Source organism: Balaenoptera musculus, chromosome 9, assembly GCF_009873245.2.
Source record: "Balaenoptera musculus isolate JJ_BM4_2016_0621 chromosome 9, mBalMus1.pri.v3, whole genome shotgun sequence".
Classification (NCBI taxonomy): Eukaryota; Metazoa; Chordata; class Mammalia; order Artiodactyla; family Balaenopteridae; genus Balaenoptera; species Balaenoptera musculus.
The window spans coordinates 15636443-15658623 of NC_045793.1; the positions used below are offsets into that span (position 1 = coordinate 15636443).

The following is a 22181-nucleotide window of genomic DNA, read 5'->3' on the forward strand; positions in this document are numbered from 1 at the left end:
AGCCATGGGAGATGCATCAGAGAAGGAACAAGAGCTGGAGAAGCATCGGACATGGGGGTGAGGAAGCTGGGGGTGTCCAAGGTGAAGTTCACATTTTGAAATGACAGTGACGCCCTTGACTGAAGTAAGGGACAAAGGACAACGCCTTGTTTTTGGTGAGAAGGTTCTGAGTTTTGTTTCGAATGTGTTGACTGAAAGACTGAAGCTTATGTTTCTTGTGTACCACACCCTTGGAAGCCAGAAGAAGGCGATGGTCAAACTACAAGCAATTCCCATGGGGGCCATCTTGAGAAAGGAGATGATCAGGGAGATATCAGATTATAAAGGGCCCAAGCGCTTTTTGAAATTAGGTGTGACGGCAGCAGCACTGGTCTTGTCTTCCTTGGATCCCCATTTCCTTCTTCTTTCTCTTTTAAAATTAACTGAAGCTTAAGGGTGAAAAGACTTTGGGAATTCCTTGGAAGTCCAGTGGTTAGGACTCCGAATTTCACTGCCGAGGGCCCGGGTTTGATCCCTTGTTGGGGAACTAAGATCCCACAAGCCGCATGGCACGGCCAAAAGAAAAACAAAAACAAAAGCAAAAACAAACAAAAAAGGATTAAAAGACTTTAAAGTAATGGAAATCACATTAGCACTATCCCTGCCTGCTATTACCTACAACTTGGTGGTGATTGACATTCTTGGGACAAAGATTCTAAGTGTCATGCTTGCAAGTCCTTGGGCTCATCTGGAGTTAGTTTCATCAGTTTGTCCACACAGAGCAGGATGAGGGTGAGAAACAAGAGACTCCAACCAACGGCAGCCGCAATCCAGCCGTATTCATCCACTCCGGTGTGGCAACACCGGGCTGCCTGTGGGCAGAAGTCGACATCTGGTGGGAAGAGAGAGCAAGAATGACAGCATCACACCAGCCTCCCCTCCCCTGAGCTCTTCTCTAATATTCATAACATTGGGGCCAGTAATAATAGAATAGCCACCATTTACTAAAGCACGCCATGTACTAGGCTAAGTGCTCTACACACATTACCTTATTTATTCCTCACAGAGTGCTAGGCACAATTATTCCCACTGTTTGACATGAAGAAACTGAGGCTGTCACCTGCGCAAGGTCACGAGATGGCAGAACTAGAATTCAAACCCAAGCCTGCAGGAGTCCAAAGTCATGTTCATAACCTCTACATGTTATTGCCTATTACCCTCCTTTGTAAGTGCCCAGAAGTAAACACATTTGGTCATTCAATGAAGGCGGAATCAAGGAGCCAAACTATGAATAAGACAAACTTTCTATTAATTAGACACGCATAGCAGTGGTCGCTTTATGAAGCAGTAGGCTCCTTGCCGCTGGAAGTCTTCAAGTAGAGGATGAACACAAGTATGCAAAGGGTACCAGAATGAAGCGCCTGCATTGGGCATAAGTCGGACTAGCTGATGTCTAGGGTCTTTCCACTTCCAAATTTCTATAAGCATTGGAAGTCAGGGGGGTTTTTGACTGCTGTCCCGGGGATGGGCCATTAAAGCCACCTGCACCGAAGAGTGTGAGCTTAGATGGGGACCAAGCCCAAGAGAGCTTTTTAGACGTGCTCTGCAGACAGTTCTGGGGCTGTGAGCAAACCACACCGGAGCACAGGAGGGCCAGCCAGGCGCTCAGCCGCCCGATGCCAATGAGCGGAAAGCAAGGAGGCTTAAGTGTCCCTGCCCGCTCCAGGGTGAGCCCTGGGGTTAGGGAGGTTGCCAGGAGAAGCTTACTGGGGCACTGCTCCAGGGTCTCAAGGCCTGGATGGTGGACAGTCAAGGTTGAGCTGCTGTTGCTGCTTGCTTCTGGAAGAAAAGACAGAAGATAGTCTCAGGCACTAGGAGAAGCCATTCTCAGGCATAGACTTTGCAATCTTTTTTTGAATCAGTAGTGAGTATTATGAAAGTGTTATAGAAGTTCCAGTAGAGGTACATTGAAATTTCATGCAATAAAGCTAACCCTCTGTTATAGCCTGCACTATGTCCCCCAGATTCGTAGGTTGGAGTCCTAACCCATTTTATGGAAATAGGGCTTTAAAAAGGCAATTGAGGTTAAATGGTTAAATTAATCCAATATGACAGGTGTCCTTGTAAGAAGAGGAAGAGACACCAGGGATGTGAACTCATAGAGCAAAGACCACATGAGGACCCAGGGCAGAGGGGACCATCTATAAGCCAAGGAGAGGGGCCTCAGGAGAAAACAAACCTGGTGATACCTGGAGCCTCCAGAACTGTGAGAAAAGAAGCTTCTGTTGTTTCAGCCACCCAGGCTGTGGTATTTTGTTGGGTAGCAAACTCACACACTCCCCTTTTCCTATCACTCCCTAGTCCCATTCAGAGATGCTTTATCTTCATATCTCATGTCCCCTCCGTCACCAAGGGCCTCTAGACACTCTCTTTTAGCTGCTTTCCATGCAGATAGGTACATCTATAAGCTTTTTTTCTAGTATATATTAACACAATCATTTAAAAATCTGGAATGTCTTTTCGTAACTAGCTTCAATTTCCTTCAAAAATTTGAACTAATAAACATTGAAGTCTGACCTTGATTCTTTATTTATGATGAGTATTATGTTATTACTCAGACAGAGGGTTAAAAAAAAAATTAAACACCCTACAAGCAAGTTGAGAGGTTTCTAGAATATGCAGCCCTTAGAATTGTCCCTTGATTAATATGCAAGGAGCACAATGATAAAAAGCACTTTAGCAGAAATATCAGAGTTTGGGGGGTGGGGAGGGGTTATGGAGATGAACATAAGGATCCCCAAGGGAGAAAAACCATGGCCCATGTGCCCTCTCATCACTGAGAATAAGGAGGTAGATGATTGGACTTCCCTGGTGGTCCAGTGGTTAAGACTCCGCCTTACAATGCAGGAGGTGCGGGTTTGATCCCTGGTCAGGGAACTAAGATCCTACATGCCATGGGGTGTGGCCAAAAATTAAAAACAAAAGTAAAAAACAGAAGGTAGTTGGTCTCGGTCTACTCTGTTCAACACAGTGACCACTAACCATTGTGGCTGTTTAAGTTTCTTAAAATTAAATGAAAAATTCAGCTACTTAGTCATATCAGCCACATGCCAAGTGCTCAATCACCACATGTGACTAGTGGCTACCATATTGGAAGCACAGCATAGATATGGAACATTTCCATCATCAAAAAAGTTCTGTTAGACAATCCTGATCTAGGTAGAGCAAAACCAAGAGACCATTTAAAAGAATCTTTCTGGAAATTATGTTGTTGTTCAATCTGCTTCTTTGGGAATGAAAAAAAAGAGTTTGGAAACTCTTCAGGCCCCACTGACTCTAGGTTAACATGTCCTTCAAAATTGCTTGTTGTCACAGAGCAGGACGAGTCAGGAGGAAACTTCTGGCTTAGCCAAAGCCATGAAATTGCTGCTCAGACTAATTTTATGCCACGCACCCCCAGCCACTCCAGTGTCCTGCTTAAGTATAGTAATTACCTTGATGCAATCTGATTGTTACTGTAAATTATTTACAGCTAAATGCCTTAGAGCTTGGTCTTTATTTGCTTTGGAAAAATTGATTCCTCAATGTTTTAATTTCCCTTGTTACCCAAATAACTTCCTTGACCCTGACTTTCATCTCCCCTCTACCCTAGAATGGAAGTGGTCCCGGTCTAGAGCTAGTGAATGGAAAAAAACCTAGTTAATGGAATACTAATATTGGGTTCAACCATATGAAATTGCCGTTTCTGTAGGTCAAAAATTATTCAGTATCAGAAATTTTATATGGTTCGAACTAAATACCCTGTTACAAATTCTTAGGAATTTAAACATCACCCACCTCCCTCATAAGCAAAGCCAGCCAGGGACTGGTCCCACTTGGAGTCACTTCCAAAGTAAAGGCTGCTGGCAAGAACCAACCATTCAGTGCAGTTAAATTTGTCAAGTGTTTGAGGCCCTCTCTTAAGCATGGCCAGGTAAACAGAAAACACTCTTTTATCTGGGGAGGGGTGATTTGGAAAATAAAAGGAATGTGTTAACATTCGTTGAGGGTTTACCATGTGCTATTTTATTAAAAGTTGTTTACATTCAGTAACCCATTTCATCTTTACAACAAGCCTATATATCAGCACTGTGATTATCTCCATGTTCGAAATGAGGAAACTGGAGCACAGAGAGGGTAAGTAATTTGCTCAAGGTCACACAGCTAGTAAGTTGTGGAAGCCAGAGTTGAGTTGAGGCTCAGTGGCTTGAGAGCCCACGCTCTGAACCTCCATAGGAGAGACCGTGAGGATGGGAGAGATAGATACAGCCTGGAGGGGGGACGGCGAGGATTGGTTTCAAGAGAGGGAGAATCTGTCTGTCAGAGAGGAGGGCAGACTGTTCTGAAGAGCCAGATCAAAGCCAGAGGCAGAAACCAGGAGCATGAGAATGTGACCGAGGTCCCTGATGTGCAGAGCCCAGCCTGGGAGAGCAAGACAGGGGAGGCCACCTAACATCCCCCTTCAGCCTCCACAAGAAAATCGGGACGCAACCCCACATCTCCTGAGCCGGGCAAGGTGGGAGAAGGTTAAACAGCGTACGGCAGCTTTGTGTGTTGAGGTTTTGTGAAAGTTGCAAAGGGCGCACAGGGCCAAGGGTGGGACAGAGGTCCTTAGGTGAGAGGAGGGCATGCAAAAGCAGGATGACAACCGCAAAATGTGGGATTGCAACACAATTATGCTGGCAAGGAGCCGTTGAGAAACAGCAACCCAAAGATGTCATTTTAGGCCAGTTTGGTCCCCTGATGGGAGAGCCTCTTTGTGGCAAAGGCCAGCAGAGGTGGCTGCTCGAATCCTGGCTGACGCTGGTCTCAACTCCCATCCCACCCTACCCTCTCTTGCCTAATCCTTCAGATGAGAAAGGACTGTTTCCTCTTTCCTCTGTGCGGGACCAACCCTAGCCAAGGAATCCTTCTCCGACCTCCTCCTTTCCCCCCTCCCCTCCCTTCCTCTTCCCAGCGTGGCGAGAATAAAGCTCACAGTCCTACCTGCCAAGCAAGCCGGGTGGAAAGAGGCAAAGGCCAGGCTGAGGACCAGGGCGGCCCAGGGCGCAGAGCTGAGGTGCTTCATGCTGAGGAGAGAGGCTTCTGTGACCACGGTCCCCGCAGAGGCGAGCTGAGGGCCGCCTGCCATGCACCCTGTGTGTGGCCCGTCTGGCAGGAACTTGCAAACAACGCTGGCAGAGGTGAATTTCTGTTCTGTGTTTGGGGGAAAGAGAAGGGGTGGAGCAAAGGGAACCTGGGCTGTCACACACCTGGCTCTCACCTCTCCAGGAGGGAAGCCGGGGGAGGAATGCACGGTGACTTACTTGGTTCTTCCTTAGCTCACATTTTGTCCCTGCTGAGAAAAAAGGGGACAGGCGAGGAGATCTGTGTCGTGCTGGTTCCTTGAAGATGAGTTTACTGCCTCTTCCACCTTCAGGCATAGTGCTGGATTCCCCAGTCGTCCTGCCCAGTACTTACCGAGCACCTACTGTGTGCACCACCCTGTGCTCAAGTCTGGAAACACCTGCCCTCCAAGTGCTTTATTACCAACACACATCATTAAAGCAGAGAGCAGTGTTTCAGGAGTGAAGGACAAAGCACTTTGCTTCTCAGCAGAAAGAGCCCTCACCTCCTGATGGCTGCTTCATGAGGAAGATGGCATTTGGGTTGGGCCTTGAAGGACGGATAGGGTTTTGACAGGCAAAGAGGAGAAAAGGGCATCGTATGCGGAAGGGACAGGTGAGCAAAGGCCCGGAGGTAAGAGGTGCTCAGAAATCCACTGTGACCAGGAAGCTGAGCATCCGAAGTGCCAGGCTGGGGGTGGAGGCTTTGAAACAGTCAGGAGGCCAAAGGGAGGCTTTGTGAAGATTTTGAATTGAGTAGTAACTTGACTGAAGCTCTGCCTTCAGTCTAAGACATTTGTTGAATGCCAACCACGTATTCGAAAGGCACCATCCCAGGCATTCGGACTCAAAGATGATTAAGATGTGACCCCTCCTCTTGATTCCTACTCAGTACAGCAGTGAGACCAGGCAGTGAAGAAAGAACTGGGAGGCAATATGGTAGGACTCAGTACGGGTATCTTCCCCGGTGATGGGGATATAAAAGAGGGAGGGGGAAGTCTGCCCGAGAGCAGTGGAGGAGAGATTCAGAGAGGAGGTGACCTTTGGGCTGGGTATTGAAGTTTGCATATGCAGGTGGGAGGTGATGGGCCTTCTGAGCACAAGGAATAGCAGGAGAATAGCAGCATGTGTGCACGCTGGCCGGCTACCACGTGTGGATACGTATATTATGTTCCTAAATAAGCTTGGGTCTGGCTAAGAGAGTGAGGGATGAAGTATAGCTCATTCAAAGCTCAGTGGAAGTGTTGCAGGAAGGGGGACCCCTTCCAGGGCCCAAGAGTGGGCTCTTGTCTAACACTCAGAAATGAATTGTCCGAGGAGACACACGTGTTGACAAAGCAAGAGACTTTATTGGGAAGGGGCGCCTGGGGGGAAAGCAGGAGGGTAAGGGAACCCAGGAGAACTGCTCTGCCATGTGACTCACAGTCTCAGCTTTGATGGTAAGGGGGTTAGTTTCCGGGTTGTTTCTGGCCAATCATCTTGCTTTGCCCGTAGTTGGTCTGACTCAGGGTCCTTCCTGGTGGCGTGCGTCTCTCAGCCAAGACGGATTCCAGCGTGAGGGCTTCTGGGAGGGTGGCAGGACATATTTTCTCCTCCCTCCTCCTTTTGGCCCCTCCTGAATTCTTCTGGGTTAGTTTCAGGGATGGTTTCGGTCCTCGGTTCCCTAACAGAAGGACGTATAAGCCATGTGTAAGCCCAGAATAAGGATGTCTCATTGTTATACATCAGCCTGGAGGGGGCACTTTTTTCTAATCCGCCCAAACGTACTAATTAATGGTGACCCTATACACTTGGATTTGGGGATCGGGGGCAGAAGAGCTTTAAGAAGGCTGATCTTCAGGCAGTGTACAAAGGTCCAGTTTAGGCCTACCACTTGGTCGAATATTCAACGATTACCAAATAGCTGGTGTATCCAGGCCCTTGGTATGGGGGAGGGGGTTTGACATGGGTAAGGCCGCAAAGCCCCTGTCGTCAAGGAGCTCAGGGTCCAGTGAGGAAGATGGACAAATAAGTAATGACAACACAGTGAAATAAGTGTGGTGAGGAGGGGTGGGGACTAGCGGGTCCTGAGAACATTTCACAATGGAAGTGGCATCTCGACCTGAAACTTGAGAGATGTGTAGCTCGCCAGGCACGGGAGAAGGGACCAGTGCGTGCCTGGTCTCTGAGGCATGACCGTGTGCCCCTTGCCTGGGGAGGAATTACTGTCCTCGGGGCATGGGCTGGGTCATGGTGTGTCTGGTTAGACTAAGAACAGATTGTAAATGGACCTGCATGCCAGACTAAGGAAACCGGACTCTCATCTTATGATTGGGGCACGCTATAAGGAAATTGTAGCTGTGGCCACCTTTGTATTTCAGAAAAATGGAGGAGAGAGGGCAGGTCTGTATTCAGAGAGATTATCGAAGAAGCTGTTGCAGAAATCCCAGACAGACATCAAAAGAGCCCTGAAAAAAAAAAAAAAAAGAGCCCTGAAATAAGGAGTTGGACTGAGGATAGAGGAGGGGGGGGGACAGAATCAAGAGGTATTTAGCAGGCCGAATCAACAGAAAGGAATCCAGGAAAAAAGCATCCAGGATGGAGGCAAGGTTTCCAGCTGGGGTGAGTGGGTGGCCATGAGGCCAGTCTGGGCGAGAATCACAGCCTTGTGTTTTATTGGCTGAGGGGCCCTGGGCAGGTTACTTTATACATCCAAGCCTCAGGTTCCTCATCTGAAGAATAATAGGAGGCGCTCCTATCTCAGGAGTTGTTGTGATGACTTAATGAAGTAATCTACGTGAATTGCATTGCCCAGTGCCGGCTGATGGTAAGTACTCAGCCAGTGGTAAACATCATTGTAATAGAAGGGTCATTGTAAGTAGAAAGTATGGGAGAAAGGCACTTTTAAGGAAAAATAATGCTATTTATGCATTCATTTATTTATATCCTGCTTTGGTCCAAAAGGGTTTAAGGAAGCTTACATACATTAATTAAGCTAGGTAAAATAAAATAAACAAGAAGAAATGAGGCAAAGAGAAAGTTAGGATAGGAAATATAAGATGGATCTATGAGTGAGCTTAGAGCACAAAAATGGCACGCATGTTTTCTAAGCTTTCTGGTAGCCAGCGCGAAGAGGGTCACATGATCACATACATGATTCATGAGCTCACAAGACGAAAACAACAGGGGAAGTACAACTGCTATTCATTAATTCATTATTAAAGTATAGTTGATTTCCAGTGTTTCAGGTGTACAGCAAAGTGATTCAGTTACACACACACACACACACACACATATATATATATATGTATACACTTTTTCAGATTCTTTTCCATTACAGGTTATTACAAGATATTGAATATAGTTCCTTGTGATATAGTAGGTCCTTGTTGTTTATCTGTTTTATATACAGTAGTGTGTAACTGCTCTTGATATCAAAACCAGAGAAATGTTCTTGATACCATTTCCCCTTGGGTGCCCACAGAGATGACATTACTTAATAGGATGAACACTTTTTTTAGATTTTTTCTCCTATCTTTTTTTTAAAAAATTAATTTATTTTTGGCTGCATTGGGTCTTTGTTGCTGCGTGCGGACTTTCTCTATTTGTGGCGAGCAGGGGCTACTCTTTGTTGCAGTGTGTGGGCTTCTCATTGCCGTGTCTTGTTGTGGAGCATGGGCTCTAGGCACATGGGCTTCAGTAGTTGTGGCACGTGGGCTCAGTAGTTGTGGCTCGTGGGCTCTAGAGCACCAGCTCAGTAGTTGTGGCGCACGGGCTTAGTTGCTCTGTGGCATGTGGGATCTTCCCAGACCAGGGATTGAACCCGTGTCCCCTGCATTGGCAGGCGGAGTCTTAACCACTGCGCCACCAGGGAAGTCCCTCTCCTATCTTTTGATCTCTGTTTTCGACATTCTCCTCACAGTACACTCCTCAGTGAGCTTCACAGATTAGGGCTGATTTATCCAAAGGGCAGAGGAGATAACAGCAGTGTGTGTGGTCCACAGGATTTTCAAGGGCCCCCAAAATGTTTGAGACCTGAAAAATGTTCTCAGGTCCAAAATATGAACAACAACAGCAACAAAACCTGTGCAATCCAAAAAATTTATTTCGGGACTTCCCTGGCAGTCCAGTGGTTAGGACTCGACGCTTCCACTGCAGGGGGCATGGGTTTGATCCCTGGTCGGGAGCTAAGATAACATAATAAGCTGTGGCATAGCCAAAAAAAAGGAAAAAAGAAAAGGAAAAAAAATTATTTCAAAAGCAAAGTTACACAATTCATTTCAAACATTTAAACAGAAAAGATTTAATGTAGGATGTTGGGTGTATTTTAATATGTTTGATGTGAGCAGAGCATGTCCCTCCAAAATTGTGAGGGCCTGGGACATAGATTTGAAACAGCCCTGTGTGGGATTGTTGTGATGGGGGTTTAAAGAACATGCACCTGTCTAAACTGACAGCATCCTATCAAGTCATACAATGGAAAGTAATTCTGGGAAGCAGTGGATGTAAAGGGGACGGGCAATGATCTGTCCTCTCTCTCTCTCTCTTTTTTTTTTTTTTAAACACATTGTTAGTTGATTGGGGGCTGCTATAGATTAGGTGTTTGCAAGTCAGTTTAAAAGACAAATATTCTCTTATTGACAGATGAAAGGATTTTATTATTCTAAAATAGGATGGACTTGACTGGTCTCTGATCACTCGTTAATTCCCAAAGGAAGGGCCGCGTGGCAACTGTTTTACAGGTGTCACCATTATTAGCTGTCTTTCATTTTAACACGTCTATAACTAGTAACTCCATGCAGGTGGTTACCTCACCTGGTAAGTCTTTCATTTTACATCAGGTTTCCTTTGGAAAGTATACCAGGAAGTTGCATTGCTCAAAGCTAGACATTCTGCAGGAACTTTCTCAAGTTTTTTTTTTTTTTTTTTTTTTTAATGGTTGAGACAGGTGTTTGGTTACACGTACTTTAAAGTCCAAGTTAAAATGTCTGTGACCAGGCTCCATGTTGAGGTTGGGGTGGCCTAGAGCATGGGGTTCCAGCGCCGTCACTGCCTCCAATTTTATCTGTTTTCCCTGATATAATTTCATGTGAAAAAGAGAAGGAGGGGGGCAGAGGGTTTCCTTGTGCTAAATGATTGAAAACCAGCATTCTGTGGCCTGGAATGGCCTTTGCCTTCCGGAAGGATATTTTATGTTGAGGGAACTTCCTCTGTGATTCTTTTTATTTGTTTTTTTATATTTATTTTATTAAAGTATAGTTAATTTCTGTCATACAGCAAAGTGATTCAGATATATATATACACACAATCTTTTTCATATTCTTTTCCATTATGGTGTATCACAGGATATTGAATATAGTTCCCTGTGCTATACAGTAGGACCTTGTTTATCTATCCTGTATATAATAGTTTGCATCTGCTAATCCCATACTCCCAATCAATCCCTCCCTAACCCCCCTTGTGATTCTGATCGCCTCCTCTAACCGCCTCTCCATCTCTGGGAAGAGACCACTGGCTTTGAACTTGGGACTTTCATTTCCGGTTCATCCACTCTGAGAATCGTGGCCCTGACCACGCCTGTGCCTGCTACTCCCTAATTTCTGAGCAGAGATGGGGTCTGCGACTCTTCCTGCATGCAGCTTTGTCAGGATCCTTTTTCACAAAATAATGTCAGTCTCTAGTGGCTCATGCGACTGGAACATCTAGACCTTCCCCTGAGCAGCACTTAGTTTGTGGAGGAGCTTAACCTCACCCACTGCCACTCAGTTATAGGTGTAGGATTTGGAGAGAATGAGGAGTACCCTTGTAAGAAAAATGGAGAACTACGCAGCATCCAGTTTGAGATCATACCATAGAGCTGATAAAAGGAACAAAGTGACCAAGGCCTGGAGCCCACCATTTGGAGCCATTTCTGAGCGGTTCCAGGGTGACTCAGCTTGTCCTTAATCCAGTTGCACTAGAGGGCGGTGATACGGTGGCCAGGACAGAGGTGGGTTTAATAAAAAAGAATGGAACTTCCGCTTGGCTAAGGCCATATTCCGCCTCCGCCCTGGATCTCATTATTTCACATCTTCTCAGAGTATATTTCTGAATTTTCAAACATATGGAGGTTTTCTAATCATCTTTTTGTTATTGATTTCTAGCTTAATTGCATCGTGATCTGCAAACACACTTGAATGACTTTTATTTTGTGTATTCTTTAAGAACCATAATATGGTCAAATTTTATAAATGTTTGATGGTGCTTGTAAAGACTGTACTGTAGTTGTGGGGTTCAGTATTCTATGTAGGTCTATTAGAGTACTAATTGTGTGGTTCATATCTTCTATATTTTTACTGTTTTTTTTTTTGTTGTTTAATTCTATTGACTACTGAGACAGATGATTGTGGATTTCTGTCTTTTCCTTGTAGTCTTGTCTATTTTTGCATGAAATATTTGAGGTTGTTATTAGGCTTCATACAAACACAGAATTATGACACCTTCCTAGTGAATTGAACCTCCTTTAAAAAATAATTTTATAACATCCCTTTTCATCTCTAGTAGTGTGTTTTGCCATAAAGTTTACTTTGTCTGCTATTACTATAGCTATCCCACTTTTCTTTTGCTTAGTTTTTTTTTTTTTAATTGGGATATAGTTGTTTTACAATGTTGTGTTAGTTTCTACTGTACAGCAAAGTGAAGTAGACTTCCCTGGGCTATATAGCGGGTTCTCATTAGTTATCTGTTTTATACATATTAGTGTGTATATGTCAATCCCAGTCTCCCAATTCATCCCACCCTCCGCTTTTGCTTAGTTTTGCATGCTATATCTTTTTCCATCATTTCTTTCAACTTTCCTAAATATTTATTACATTTTTAGATATGTACCTTATAAAAACATAGTGTAGGATTTTTAAAAACCGTTTCTAACCATCTTTGTCTTTAATTTGGCCACTGGATCTATTCCCATGGACTGTATTTACTGATTGGTTTAGGTTTTAATCTACCATCTTACCAAGTGCTGTCTGGTTTTCCCATCTGTCTTATGTTCCTTTTTTTCTTTTTCTTACTAAGTTTGGATTGAGTTTTTTATTATTCAGTTTTTTAGAGGTTACAGCATGCATTCTGATCTTATCAGAGTCAGTATTAATTGATACTTTTACCTTCTTCATAGATAATGCAAAGACTTTGGAGCTTTACTTATCAACTCCTGAGTTTTATACCATTATGGTCATGTACTTTTAACTCTATACATACATTTTAACTCTAAGTCATTACTACTATTTTATAAAATAAATTAAATTTATCCCCATATTAGCCAGTTTATTGCTCTTGACTCCTTTCTGCATGTCTGTTCTTCTATCTGCGATCATTTCCCTTCTCCTTGAAGAACAGCTTTTAGTATTCCCTCGATGTAGTGGTTAATGCTCTCAGTGTTTGTTTATCTGGATATGTTTTTATTCTTGAAGATATCCTTGAAAGATATTTTCATTGCGTGTAGAATTCTAGGTTGACAGATATTTTCTTTCAGTGCTTTGAAGATATCATTCTATTTCTTTTGACTTTTATTGTTTTTGTTGAGAGCTGTCCATCTAATTGTTGCGTCCTTGTAGGTAATTTGTCTCCTTTTTCTTTGGTTGTTCCTAGGCATTTTGCTCTGTCTTTGGTTTTCAGCAGTTTTTTTTTTTTTTTTAATTTTATTTATTTATTTATGGCTGTGTTAGGTCTTCATTTCTGTGCGAGGGCTTTCTCTAGTTGTGGCAAGCGGGGGCCACTCTTCATCGCAGTGTGCAGGCCTCTCACTATCGCAGTCTCTCTTGTTGCGGAGCACAGGCTCCAGACGCACAGGCTCAGTAATTGTGGCTCACGGGCCTAGTTGCTCCGTGGCATGTGGGATCTTCCCAGACCAGGGCTCAAACCCGTGTGCCCTGCATTGGCAGGCAGATTCTCAACCACTGCACCACCAGGGAAGCCCCCAGCAGTTTTATTCTCATGCGCTCAGGTATTGATTTCCTTTTATTTGTCTTGCTTGAGGTTTGTAGGCAATTGAATATGGAGTTTGATGTCTTTCATCAGTTTTGAAAAGTTCTCAGTCATCAAATACTACTTCTGTCCCATTCTTTTCTCTCCTTCCAGGACTCCAATTACACATAAGTTAGGCTTTGCCATAGAATCTTCTAATTCTCTACCCTCTTTTCTATTCTCCATCCTATTGTTTTCATGTGCTTTATTCTAGATATTTTCTTCTGCCCTATCTTTTGTTAAATCTCTTGTCATCTGTGTCTAATCCACTTTTATAACTACCCATTGGGTTCTTAATTTCAGTTATTTTAGTTTTAGTTCTTAAATTTTCATTTTGTACTTTAAAAAATAGCTTTCTGTTATTCAGTCATGTTTTTCATCTTCATGAACAGAGTGAACATAATTTAAAAAAAAAAATCTTTGTCTGACAACTTCAATATTTGCCCACCCCCATTGGTCTGTTTCTATTGTCTATTATTTCTGTTGGTTTTCATTCATGTTGTTGTGTTTCCCTGTGTACCTGGTTATTTTTTATTGTGTGAAAAATTGTAATTACATACAATTGTTTGTAGAAATAACTTGTGACCTAGGATGACCTAGGATGAGACATGATTTTTTTTGTTGGTTGCTTTAATCAGGTGCTTGAGGCAATAACAATGTGCCATCATGTCAGTCCAGGCTCAGTAATTGAGATGATTTATAGCTAAGTTGTAGACTTTGTTAGGGTCAGCTTATTTTGGTGACCTTTCCTTCTATAGAGCAGCTCTTTGGAATATTTTTTTTTTTTTTATAAATTTTATTTTTATTTATTTATTTATTTTTGGCTGTGTTGGGGCTTCGTTTCTGTGTGCGGGCTTTCTCTAGTTGTGGCGAGCAGGGGCCACTCTTCATCGTGGTGCGCAGGCCTTTCACTGTCACGGTCTCTCTTGTTGCAGAGCACAGGCTCCAGATGTGCAAGCTCAGCAGTTGTGGCTCACGGCCCAGCTGCTCCGCGGCATGTGGGATCCTCCCAGACCAGGGCTCAAACCCGTGTCCCCCTGCATTGGCAGGCAGACTCTCAACCACTGTGCCACCAGGGAAGCCCTCTTTGGAATATTTTTCCCCAAGGAAATAGTCAGAGATGAGCACACACATGCACAAAATGTATATCCAAGGTTCTCCATCTCAACATTACAATATTTGTAAAAATAAAAGCTTAGAAGCAACTTATAATGGAATAAAATGTTAAACAGTGTTTAAAATTAATATTATGTTTGGAATAACATTTATTATTTGGGAAAACACTTGCTATATAATACAAAGCAGAAAAAGCGGATATAAAACTGTATATTCAGTATCACTGCAGTTTTGTAAGCACACACATATATAAAGAAAAAAGTTTGGAAAGCGTCTTACCAAGATGTTAGCAGTGGTCATATCTAAAATTACACTTTGATGATTTTTATTTTCTTTTTTATACTTTTTTATGTCTTTCAAATCCTCTACAAGGAATGTGTATTACTCTTATAGTCAGGAAATAAAATCAAGTTAATACATTTTTTAAAAGAGTAGTTCACAGGAAAGCAATGTAGTCACAGTGGAGCAGATAGACTACAGTTTACAATGTCTGACTGCTTGGGGAAAATTTCAATGTCAGGAAATCTTCTCCATTAAAAAAAAATCTTAATGAAGTTTCAAGTTGCATATGGTACAGAGAACTGCTTATTGACAGCCTCTGCTCTTGAGGTGCCCAAGATGTATAACAGAAAGTGCAGACAAACCCAAGAATGTCAGGACAAGAAGAAGACTAGAAATAAGACACGGGAAAAACAACAACAACGACAACATGGAATCTCAATGTTGGCAAGGCACCTAGAGACCGCCTGGCCCAATCCTTAACCCGTAAGAATTCTCTCCTACAAACAACGTAGTAGGTTAGAGTTTGGTATTGCTGCATTTGACTTCTCAAGGTTGTTACTTGGACTTTGCTAAAATGCCTTAAGTGACAGGTTTATTACTAGCTTTTAAGGCAGCCATGTCCACTGTGGGATAGCTCCAGCTGTGGGAATGTTAGTGAGTTACTAGCATGAAGCAGGGAAGGGCATTTTAAGGTGAAGTTAATCAGCAATGGAGGGGAGATCCTGTTCAGCTCTGGGCCCCTGTGATTGGCAATTTCTGGCTCCCTTCAGTTCCCAGTCTGACCATTTGTGCAAAATGTTTCTGTTGGTACAACAGTGTTTGTGGTCAGATTCATCTTTTGTTTAATAAACAGAGATGTGTGTTCCCAAAAAGTAATTTTAAGCTAAGGTTTTTGGGAAATAAGCTGCATGTTTGCAGTAAACACTCGGCCAATTTTTCTTCTCCAGTTTTGTCCACATGAAACTAAAAAGGACCAGGTAGCCAAGTGAGAGATTGTTGGTCCTCTCTTCCCAACATCTAACTTCTCTCCTCCTTGGGCTTCCAGTCTCTTCTATGACTTTCCTTCACTCTCTCTCTCATTTTCTCATCTCTCCTGTCCAGGCTGCCCAGAGCCCCTTGGGATCAGCAAAACCAACCCTGAGTCAGGAGTCCTGGATTCCAGTTTTCATGTAGTCACTTCCCGTGAGACCCTGGGGGAGTCACATCACCTTGCCGATGATGTTACCCGAGAAAGATGGTGGGCGTCTCTCTGGGAGGGGGATACAGGGGGGAAAATCTAGGGGAATGCTGCCTTCAATCCTGTGTGGGAAGACCTTTGTCTGGGGTCCTCCGGACTCCCCAGAGGGGATAAATTATCCCCAGAAGGGGTTTTGCTCCATATGGTGCCTACACAAAGGGATGTTAACTCCTGTGAGAAACAAACTGGGAAGCTACAGGGTTGAAGCGAAAGCCCTGTGTCCGGAGCCCTGGGTTCTGCATCCAGCTTGGTCACTGATTAGCTGTGTGACCTTAGGCAAATTCCTTCACCTCCCTGGGCTTGTTTCCTTACCTCTGAAGTAAAGGGACTGGATTAGACCTCTAAGTTTTCTTACAGTGGCACGATTCTATGACTCTCTGCTCAGTATTGTATATTAAATGGAGAAAGAAGAGAAATGAGCTAGTAAAGTCTTTTTTTTTTTTTTAAGAAAGTAGAGGTAGAATAATGCTGAAAAGAAACTCCCTAATAGAATTTAGAGTAAATATTATTACAGAAAAGGTGAATAACTGGGGAAATGCTCCCCAGTGAAAAACTTGGAGAGGTGATGGGTAAAGTTGGCCAGTGACAAACTTAGAGACATTCTGTTCTCTTCATGATGAAATTTTATTTCCCTAAATCTCATTCCCAGTCAGCCTGTGACTTGAAGTGAAGACAGGAATGAAAGGGATGTAAAGTAGTTCTGCTCTGGAGAGAAAGGAAACAGAGACAAGACCAAGCCATGTTGAGGTGGAGAAAAGGGAGCTGGAGGGCGCCATGATGGAGGGTCTTTTCCTCGGGAACGAGGTGCCCATGTGCTGAGGCAGGGAGGTGGGATGGGATGGAGGGTGGAGGAGAAAGAGACTGTCCCTGGGAGGGCTCTTTCTCTCCGGGCGTGATCTAGAGGATGGAAAGCTGTAGAATAACAGTGAGGGCCAAATGGACATTGGATGGCACCAACGCACCCTGAGACCCATCACTGGAGAAGGTCCGAGGCTAGGAGGGAGTGGGGACGCTCACAGCAGGGGACGGTCCTGGCTCCAGCATACATAATATCACCCTCAGTGTGCTGACAGCATAGACTCGTGAACTCATGAATGTTGCTGTCAACAAACTGCACCTAATCGTGTGTGTGTGTGTGTGTTTGTGAAGCTGAATGTCATTCTCTGTCTTTTGAGCAACCTCACATCATTCTCTTTCTGTCTCCAGCACTTTCTCTGTTAGAGCCTGTTGTGAAGGCTCGTGGATGGTGAGCTCAGTGCCTGGCCTGTGGTGGACAAGTGCTAGGTAAGTGGATGGGAAAATCAGTTCTTTGAATGAAGGTGATCTGGCTGGGATTCAGTTTAGAAAAATTAGAAACTGTTTTAGAAAAATCAGGTTGTTAGTGTTGCAGCTTACCTTTTTTGGAATTGCTGACGTAAATTTCTTGCAAGGATTTTGGCTTGCTTTCCACTTACCCCTTTTCATTTTTTAAATTATGTGACGATCTCCTGTAAATTGATCTTGTACAGCTGAACATGTGGTTGTTCCCAGTATCATCCTAATCCCGGGTCCAGGGCTATGAGAACAAAGGAGGCCCTTTGTTGAAAGGAATGTCCACTTTGAAGTGGTGTAAGTCGAGTGCTTCCCTCTTCAGCTCCTCAAGAGCCATTTTATAGACAGTCCTCAGGGCACGAAAGTGTCTTGCCAGAAACCTGCAGGGACAAGTGTATAGTGGCCGCAGCTGGCACTGTGCCCCAGACTTGTCTAGAGAATGGGGACTGTGGTATTAAACACTCGGTATCAAAAACAATGTTCATTTGGATAATATAGGGGATTGATTCTGCTCTAAGAACGTAGTTTCTCTCAAGACCTAATGCCAAATTTAAGTGTTATTGGGGATTCTGAGAGTATATTAAAAATATATAGTATTTAATGATTAATAGGAGAATGACTTGCATTTTTTTAAAAAGTCAGTGACACAAATAACTAAAGAAATGCGAGTGTCCTACGTGGCTTTGGTAAATCTTTTAGCCTCACAGGCCTCCGCTCCAGTGAGTGGATTGGAGTAAATCTCAGTCTCTTTTCTACCAGTCACTGCAAAACCCTTTTAGGGCCGGAACTGGGCTTGGTTCTTCTCTCACTCTTTCTCTCCTTCCTTCACTGTGGAGATTTACAGTATGGCTAGAGAATTCAGGAAGTTTACTTTGGTTTTAGACTAACTGGGCTGTGGTTGCTAACACCTTCTCTTTCAACCTCCCATGAGTCAGCAGTGCTATGAAAAGTTGCCTGTAAAATATTGAGCTCAATCAGGAAACTTCCAGAGAAATTTAAGCGATATCCTTGCATGGTTCAAGGTGATTGTCTCAAATGTGCTTAGTGGGTGAGGAAAAGTAGAAGCTGCTATTTTCTAGAGTGCAACTAGAGCTCACAGAGTTCTCTTGGATTGTCAACTGTCTCTGCCCTTAAAAAAATAAATGAAACCTCCCACGATGCTTTATTTCTCATCAGCTACTGCCCTGGTCCCTCTTTCCCTTTCAATAGCCTGATATTTTGAAAGAATTGTTGTTATCTATCTTCTCTTCACCAGCCGCTGACTTCCCAAGTCCACAGTCTACTTTGAATTCTGCACCTTTCATTCCACTGAAGTAAGTCCATTGGGGTCATCAGTAACCTCCAGATGCTTCTCAGCCCTCCTCTGGCATGACCGATCCATGGTTCTTGAGACACTTTCTTCTCTAGAATTCTCCTTCTTCGGATTATCCTTCTCCCTCTCTGTTTCTTGTCCATCTACTCTGTCCTGTCTTGAAACCTTGAGTTCTCCCATGCTCAGGCCTGACTTTATTGCTTCCGCCTTCTTATGGGCTGAGTTGTGTACACCCCCAAATTCATATGTTGCAGTCGTAACTCCAGTCCCTCCGAATGTGACCTTATTTGGAAATGGGGTCTTTGCAGAGGTAATTCGTTAAGATGAGGTCACACTCATACTCAAGTAGGCTGGGCCCCTACTCCAGGATGTGTGGTGTCCATGTAAAAAGGGGAGATTTGGACACAGACACATGCAAGTGAAGATGAAGACAGAGATCAGTGATGCTTCTACAAGCCAAGGAACCCTAAAGATTGCCAGCAAATCACCAGAAGCTAGGGGAGAGGCATGGACCAGATTATCTCTCACAGCCATTAGAAGGGCTGATTCAACCTTGCTGACACCTTGGACTCTAGCTTCCAGAACTCCGAAATGATAAATTCTGTTGTTTAAACTATACAACTTGTGGTACTTTGTTCAGGCAGCCCTAGCAAGCTAATATACCCCTCTGTTCTCTCCCCAGGCCAGTTCCAATGTTTTGGTCTAGGTGGCCCTTTATACCCTTAAAAATTCTTGAGAACCCCAGAGAGCTGTGGCTTCTGTGGATTCTATCCACTGACATTTATCACACTAGAGAAATTCTAAAAATACTTAGATATTAGCTCATCGAAAATAATATGAAACCTGTTGTATGTTGATATAATATATAGGTTAATGAAAATAACTCTATTTTCCAAAACAAACAACAATTTAGTGAGAAGAGTGACAATTATTTTATTTTGCAAATTCCTTTAATGTCTGACAATAGAAGACAGCTTTTGTCTTTTGTATCTATTTTTGCATTCAATCTGTTGCTATTTGTTATTTTTGTTTGAGTATATAAAGAAAGTCTGGCCTCACATAGATGTGTAGTTTCAAAAAGGGGGAAAATGTTTTACCAGCTTTTTCAGATAGTTGTGGATATTTTTCTTTAATACTACACCAAAACTTAACAAGTAGTAATTTTTATTTTTATTTTTATTTTCTTTTTAAAAAATATTTATTTATTGGGCTTCCCTGATGGCACAGTGGTTAAGAATCTGCCTGCCAATGCAGGGGACACGGGTTCAAGCCCTGGGCCGGGAAGATCCCACATGCCATGGAGCAACTAAGCCCATGCGCCACAACTCCTGAGCCTGTGCTCTAGAGCCCGTGAGCCACAACTACTGAGCCCACACGCCACAACTACTGAAGCCCGAGCACCTAGAGCCTGTGCTCCTCAACAAGAGAAGCCACCGCAATGAGAAGCCTGCGCACTGCAATGAAGAGCATCCCCTGCTCACCACAACTAGAGAAAGCCCACACGCAGCAATGAAGACCCAATGCAACCAAAAATAAATAAATAAATAAAGATTAAAAAAAAATTATTTATCTATTTATTTATTTGGTTGTGCCGGGTCTTAGTTGTGGCTTGCTGGCTCCTTAGTTGCAGCACATGGGCTCCTTAGTTGCAGCAGGTGGGCTCCTTTAGTTGCAGCTCGAGGGCTCCTTAGTTGTGGCTCATGGGCTCCTTAGTTGCGGCATGTGGGTTCCTTAGTTGTGGCATACGAACTCTTAGTTGTGGTATGCATGTGGATCTAGTTCCCTGGCCAGGGATCGAACCCAGGCCCCCTGCGTTGGGAGCACAGAGTCTTAACCACTACACCACCAAGGAAGTCCCTTAAATTAGTTTTAATACTGAATATTTCCCCAGGTCATGTGAACCTGAAATTCATTTAGGTTAGTTTCTATTATATTTCTGAGAGTTTCTATAAGCACTTATTTGTTTAAGCCAATTAAATAGACCTCTTTTACAAATTAATTTTGGCCATACCATCTGGATATAGACAGACACAACCAGAGATCTCATAGTTTTCATTTTAAAACTTTAGTCATTGGTGGACTTCCCTGGTGGCGCAATGGTTAAGAGTCCACCTGCCAATGTAGGGGACATGGGTTTGATCCCTGGTCCAGGAAGATCCCACATGCTGTGTAGCAACTAAGCCCATGTGCCACAATTACGGAGCCTGTGCTCTAGAGCCCGTGAGCCACAACTACTGAGCCTGTGTGCCACAACTACTGAAGCCTGTGCGCCTAGAGCTGGTGCTCCGCAACAAGAGAAGCCACTGCAATGAGAAGCCCATGCACTGCAACGAAGAGTAGCCCCCGCTCACTGCAACTAGAGAAAGCCTGCGTGCAGCAACGAAGACCCAATGCAGCCAAAAAAAACAAAAAAACAAAAAACAAAAAAAACTTTAGTCATTGGGGACTTCTCTGGTGGTGCAGTGATTTAGAACCCTCCTGCCAATGCAGGGGACATGGGTTCGAGCCCTGGTCCAGGAAGATTCCTCATGCTGCAGAGCAACAAAGCCCCTGCACCACAACTACTGAGCCTGTGCTCTAGAGCCCACAAACCACAACTACTGAGCCCATGAGCCACAACTACTGAAGGCCACGTACCTAGAGCCCGTGCTCCATAACAAGAGAAGCCACCGCAATGAGAAGCCTGCGCACTGCAGTGAAGAGTACCCCGCTTGCTGCAACTAGAGAAAGCCTGTGCACAGCAACAAAGACCCAACGCAGCCAAAAACAAATAAATAAATAAATAAATTTAAAAAAATAAATAAAACTTTAGTCATGAATTGGTGCACTACAAAACTCACTAGTTTATAAATAACAGTTGGAATAAATTAGATAATTAGATTACTTGCTCAGATGGCTAGTCTTTTATAGTTTATGGAGAAGCCTTTTAAGATCTGTCTTTGCCTTTGACAAGCAATTTTAAGGGGGCTCTTTGGGCAAGAGGGTCCTTTTAGAAGTCTGTGTTTAAAACAGTCTCTCTCCCTCTTTTTTTCTTTTTAGTTTTGGGTTCTACTGATTGAGCTAAGGCTGCAGTCTCAGGTGATGTGGCTGTGTTTACATTTCATTGAAATGATAAGATTCATAACTTTATTGGACAGAGAAAGAAAATGTATCTATTATTATAAATCTTAGGATGATGATTATTTTAAAAAATTTTAAAGTACAGGACATTTTTTTTTCTGATATCCTGATCTTTTATAATATCTCTAATCAATTTGAGAGGAATAGGTGAGGCCTTGGGGCTGGTGAAGGTAGGTGGGTAGTAGTAGTTTGTAGTAGTTGTAGAGATTTGCAAAACAAAAACAGTTGCTTCTATTAGCCCTTGAATATTGGCTTGCAGCTGATTTATTTTCTGATTACTTGTAGGAAGGCCTGGGGAATTGCTGAGGCGCTAGGGCAGGTCTTTTCTCTTGTCCAGAGGGCTTAGTTTTAAAAGGGCCTGCCAGGAGAGTGGGGTTAAGGAGGAGGGGGAGGAAGGGGGTCCGGTGGAGAAGGAGAAAGGAGGGGGCATCTTGCAGATTAAAAAAAAAGAGTTTGGGGGCTTCCCTGGTGGCGCAGTGGTTGAGAATCTGCCTGCCAATGCAGGGGACGCGGGTTCGGGCCCTGGTCTGGGAGGATCCCACGTGCCGCGGAGCGGCTGGGCCCGTGAGCCACAATTGCTGAGCCTGTGCGTCTGGAGTCTGTGCTCCGCAACAAGGGAGGCCGCAGTGATGAGGGGCCCACGCACCGCGATGAGGAGTGGCCCCCGCTTGCCGCAACTGGAGAAAGCCCTCGCACAGAA

At 43.8% G+C, this 22181-nt stretch overlaps 2 protein-coding genes across 8 annotated transcripts in view; one reads left to right on the forward strand and one right to left on the reverse strand.

Moving 5' to 3' along the window:
* Positions 1–592: 592 nt before the first annotated feature.
* Positions 593–5201, reverse strand: TMEM213 (transmembrane protein 213). 2 transcript variants are annotated; one of them, XM_036864339.1, is made up of 3 exons: positions 5005–5201; positions 1747–1815; positions 593–871 (listed from the first exon to the last, which is right to left on the reverse strand). In XM_036864339.1, the coding sequence occupies exons 1-3, from the start codon at positions 5147–5149 to the stop codon at positions 702–704; spliced, it is 384 nt and encodes a 127-aa protein (XP_036720234.1). In that variant the 5' UTR covers positions 5150–5201; the 3' UTR covers positions 593–701. The 2 variants fall into 2 exon arrangements, with proteins under 2 accessions (XP_036720234.1, XP_036720233.1); XM_036864338.1 differs by having other exon boundaries at positions 1747–1818.
* Positions 5125–22181, forward strand: part of ATP6V0A4 (ATPase H+ transporting V0 subunit a4) — a 73336-nt gene continuing 56279 nt past the window's right edge. For 2 of the 6 annotated variants that reach the window (XM_036864331.1, XM_036864335.1), the window contains exons 1-2: positions 5147–5201; positions 16945–17022. The gene's annotated coding sequence lies outside the window, so the exon portion shown is untranslated. Of the gene's footprint in view, positions 5202–5367; positions 5740–15706; positions 15739–16944; positions 17023–18304; positions 18363–22181 lie in introns of those variants that run through there. The other 4 variants (XM_036864328.1, XM_036864329.1, XM_036864332.1 and 1 more) reach the window with 4 other exon arrangements.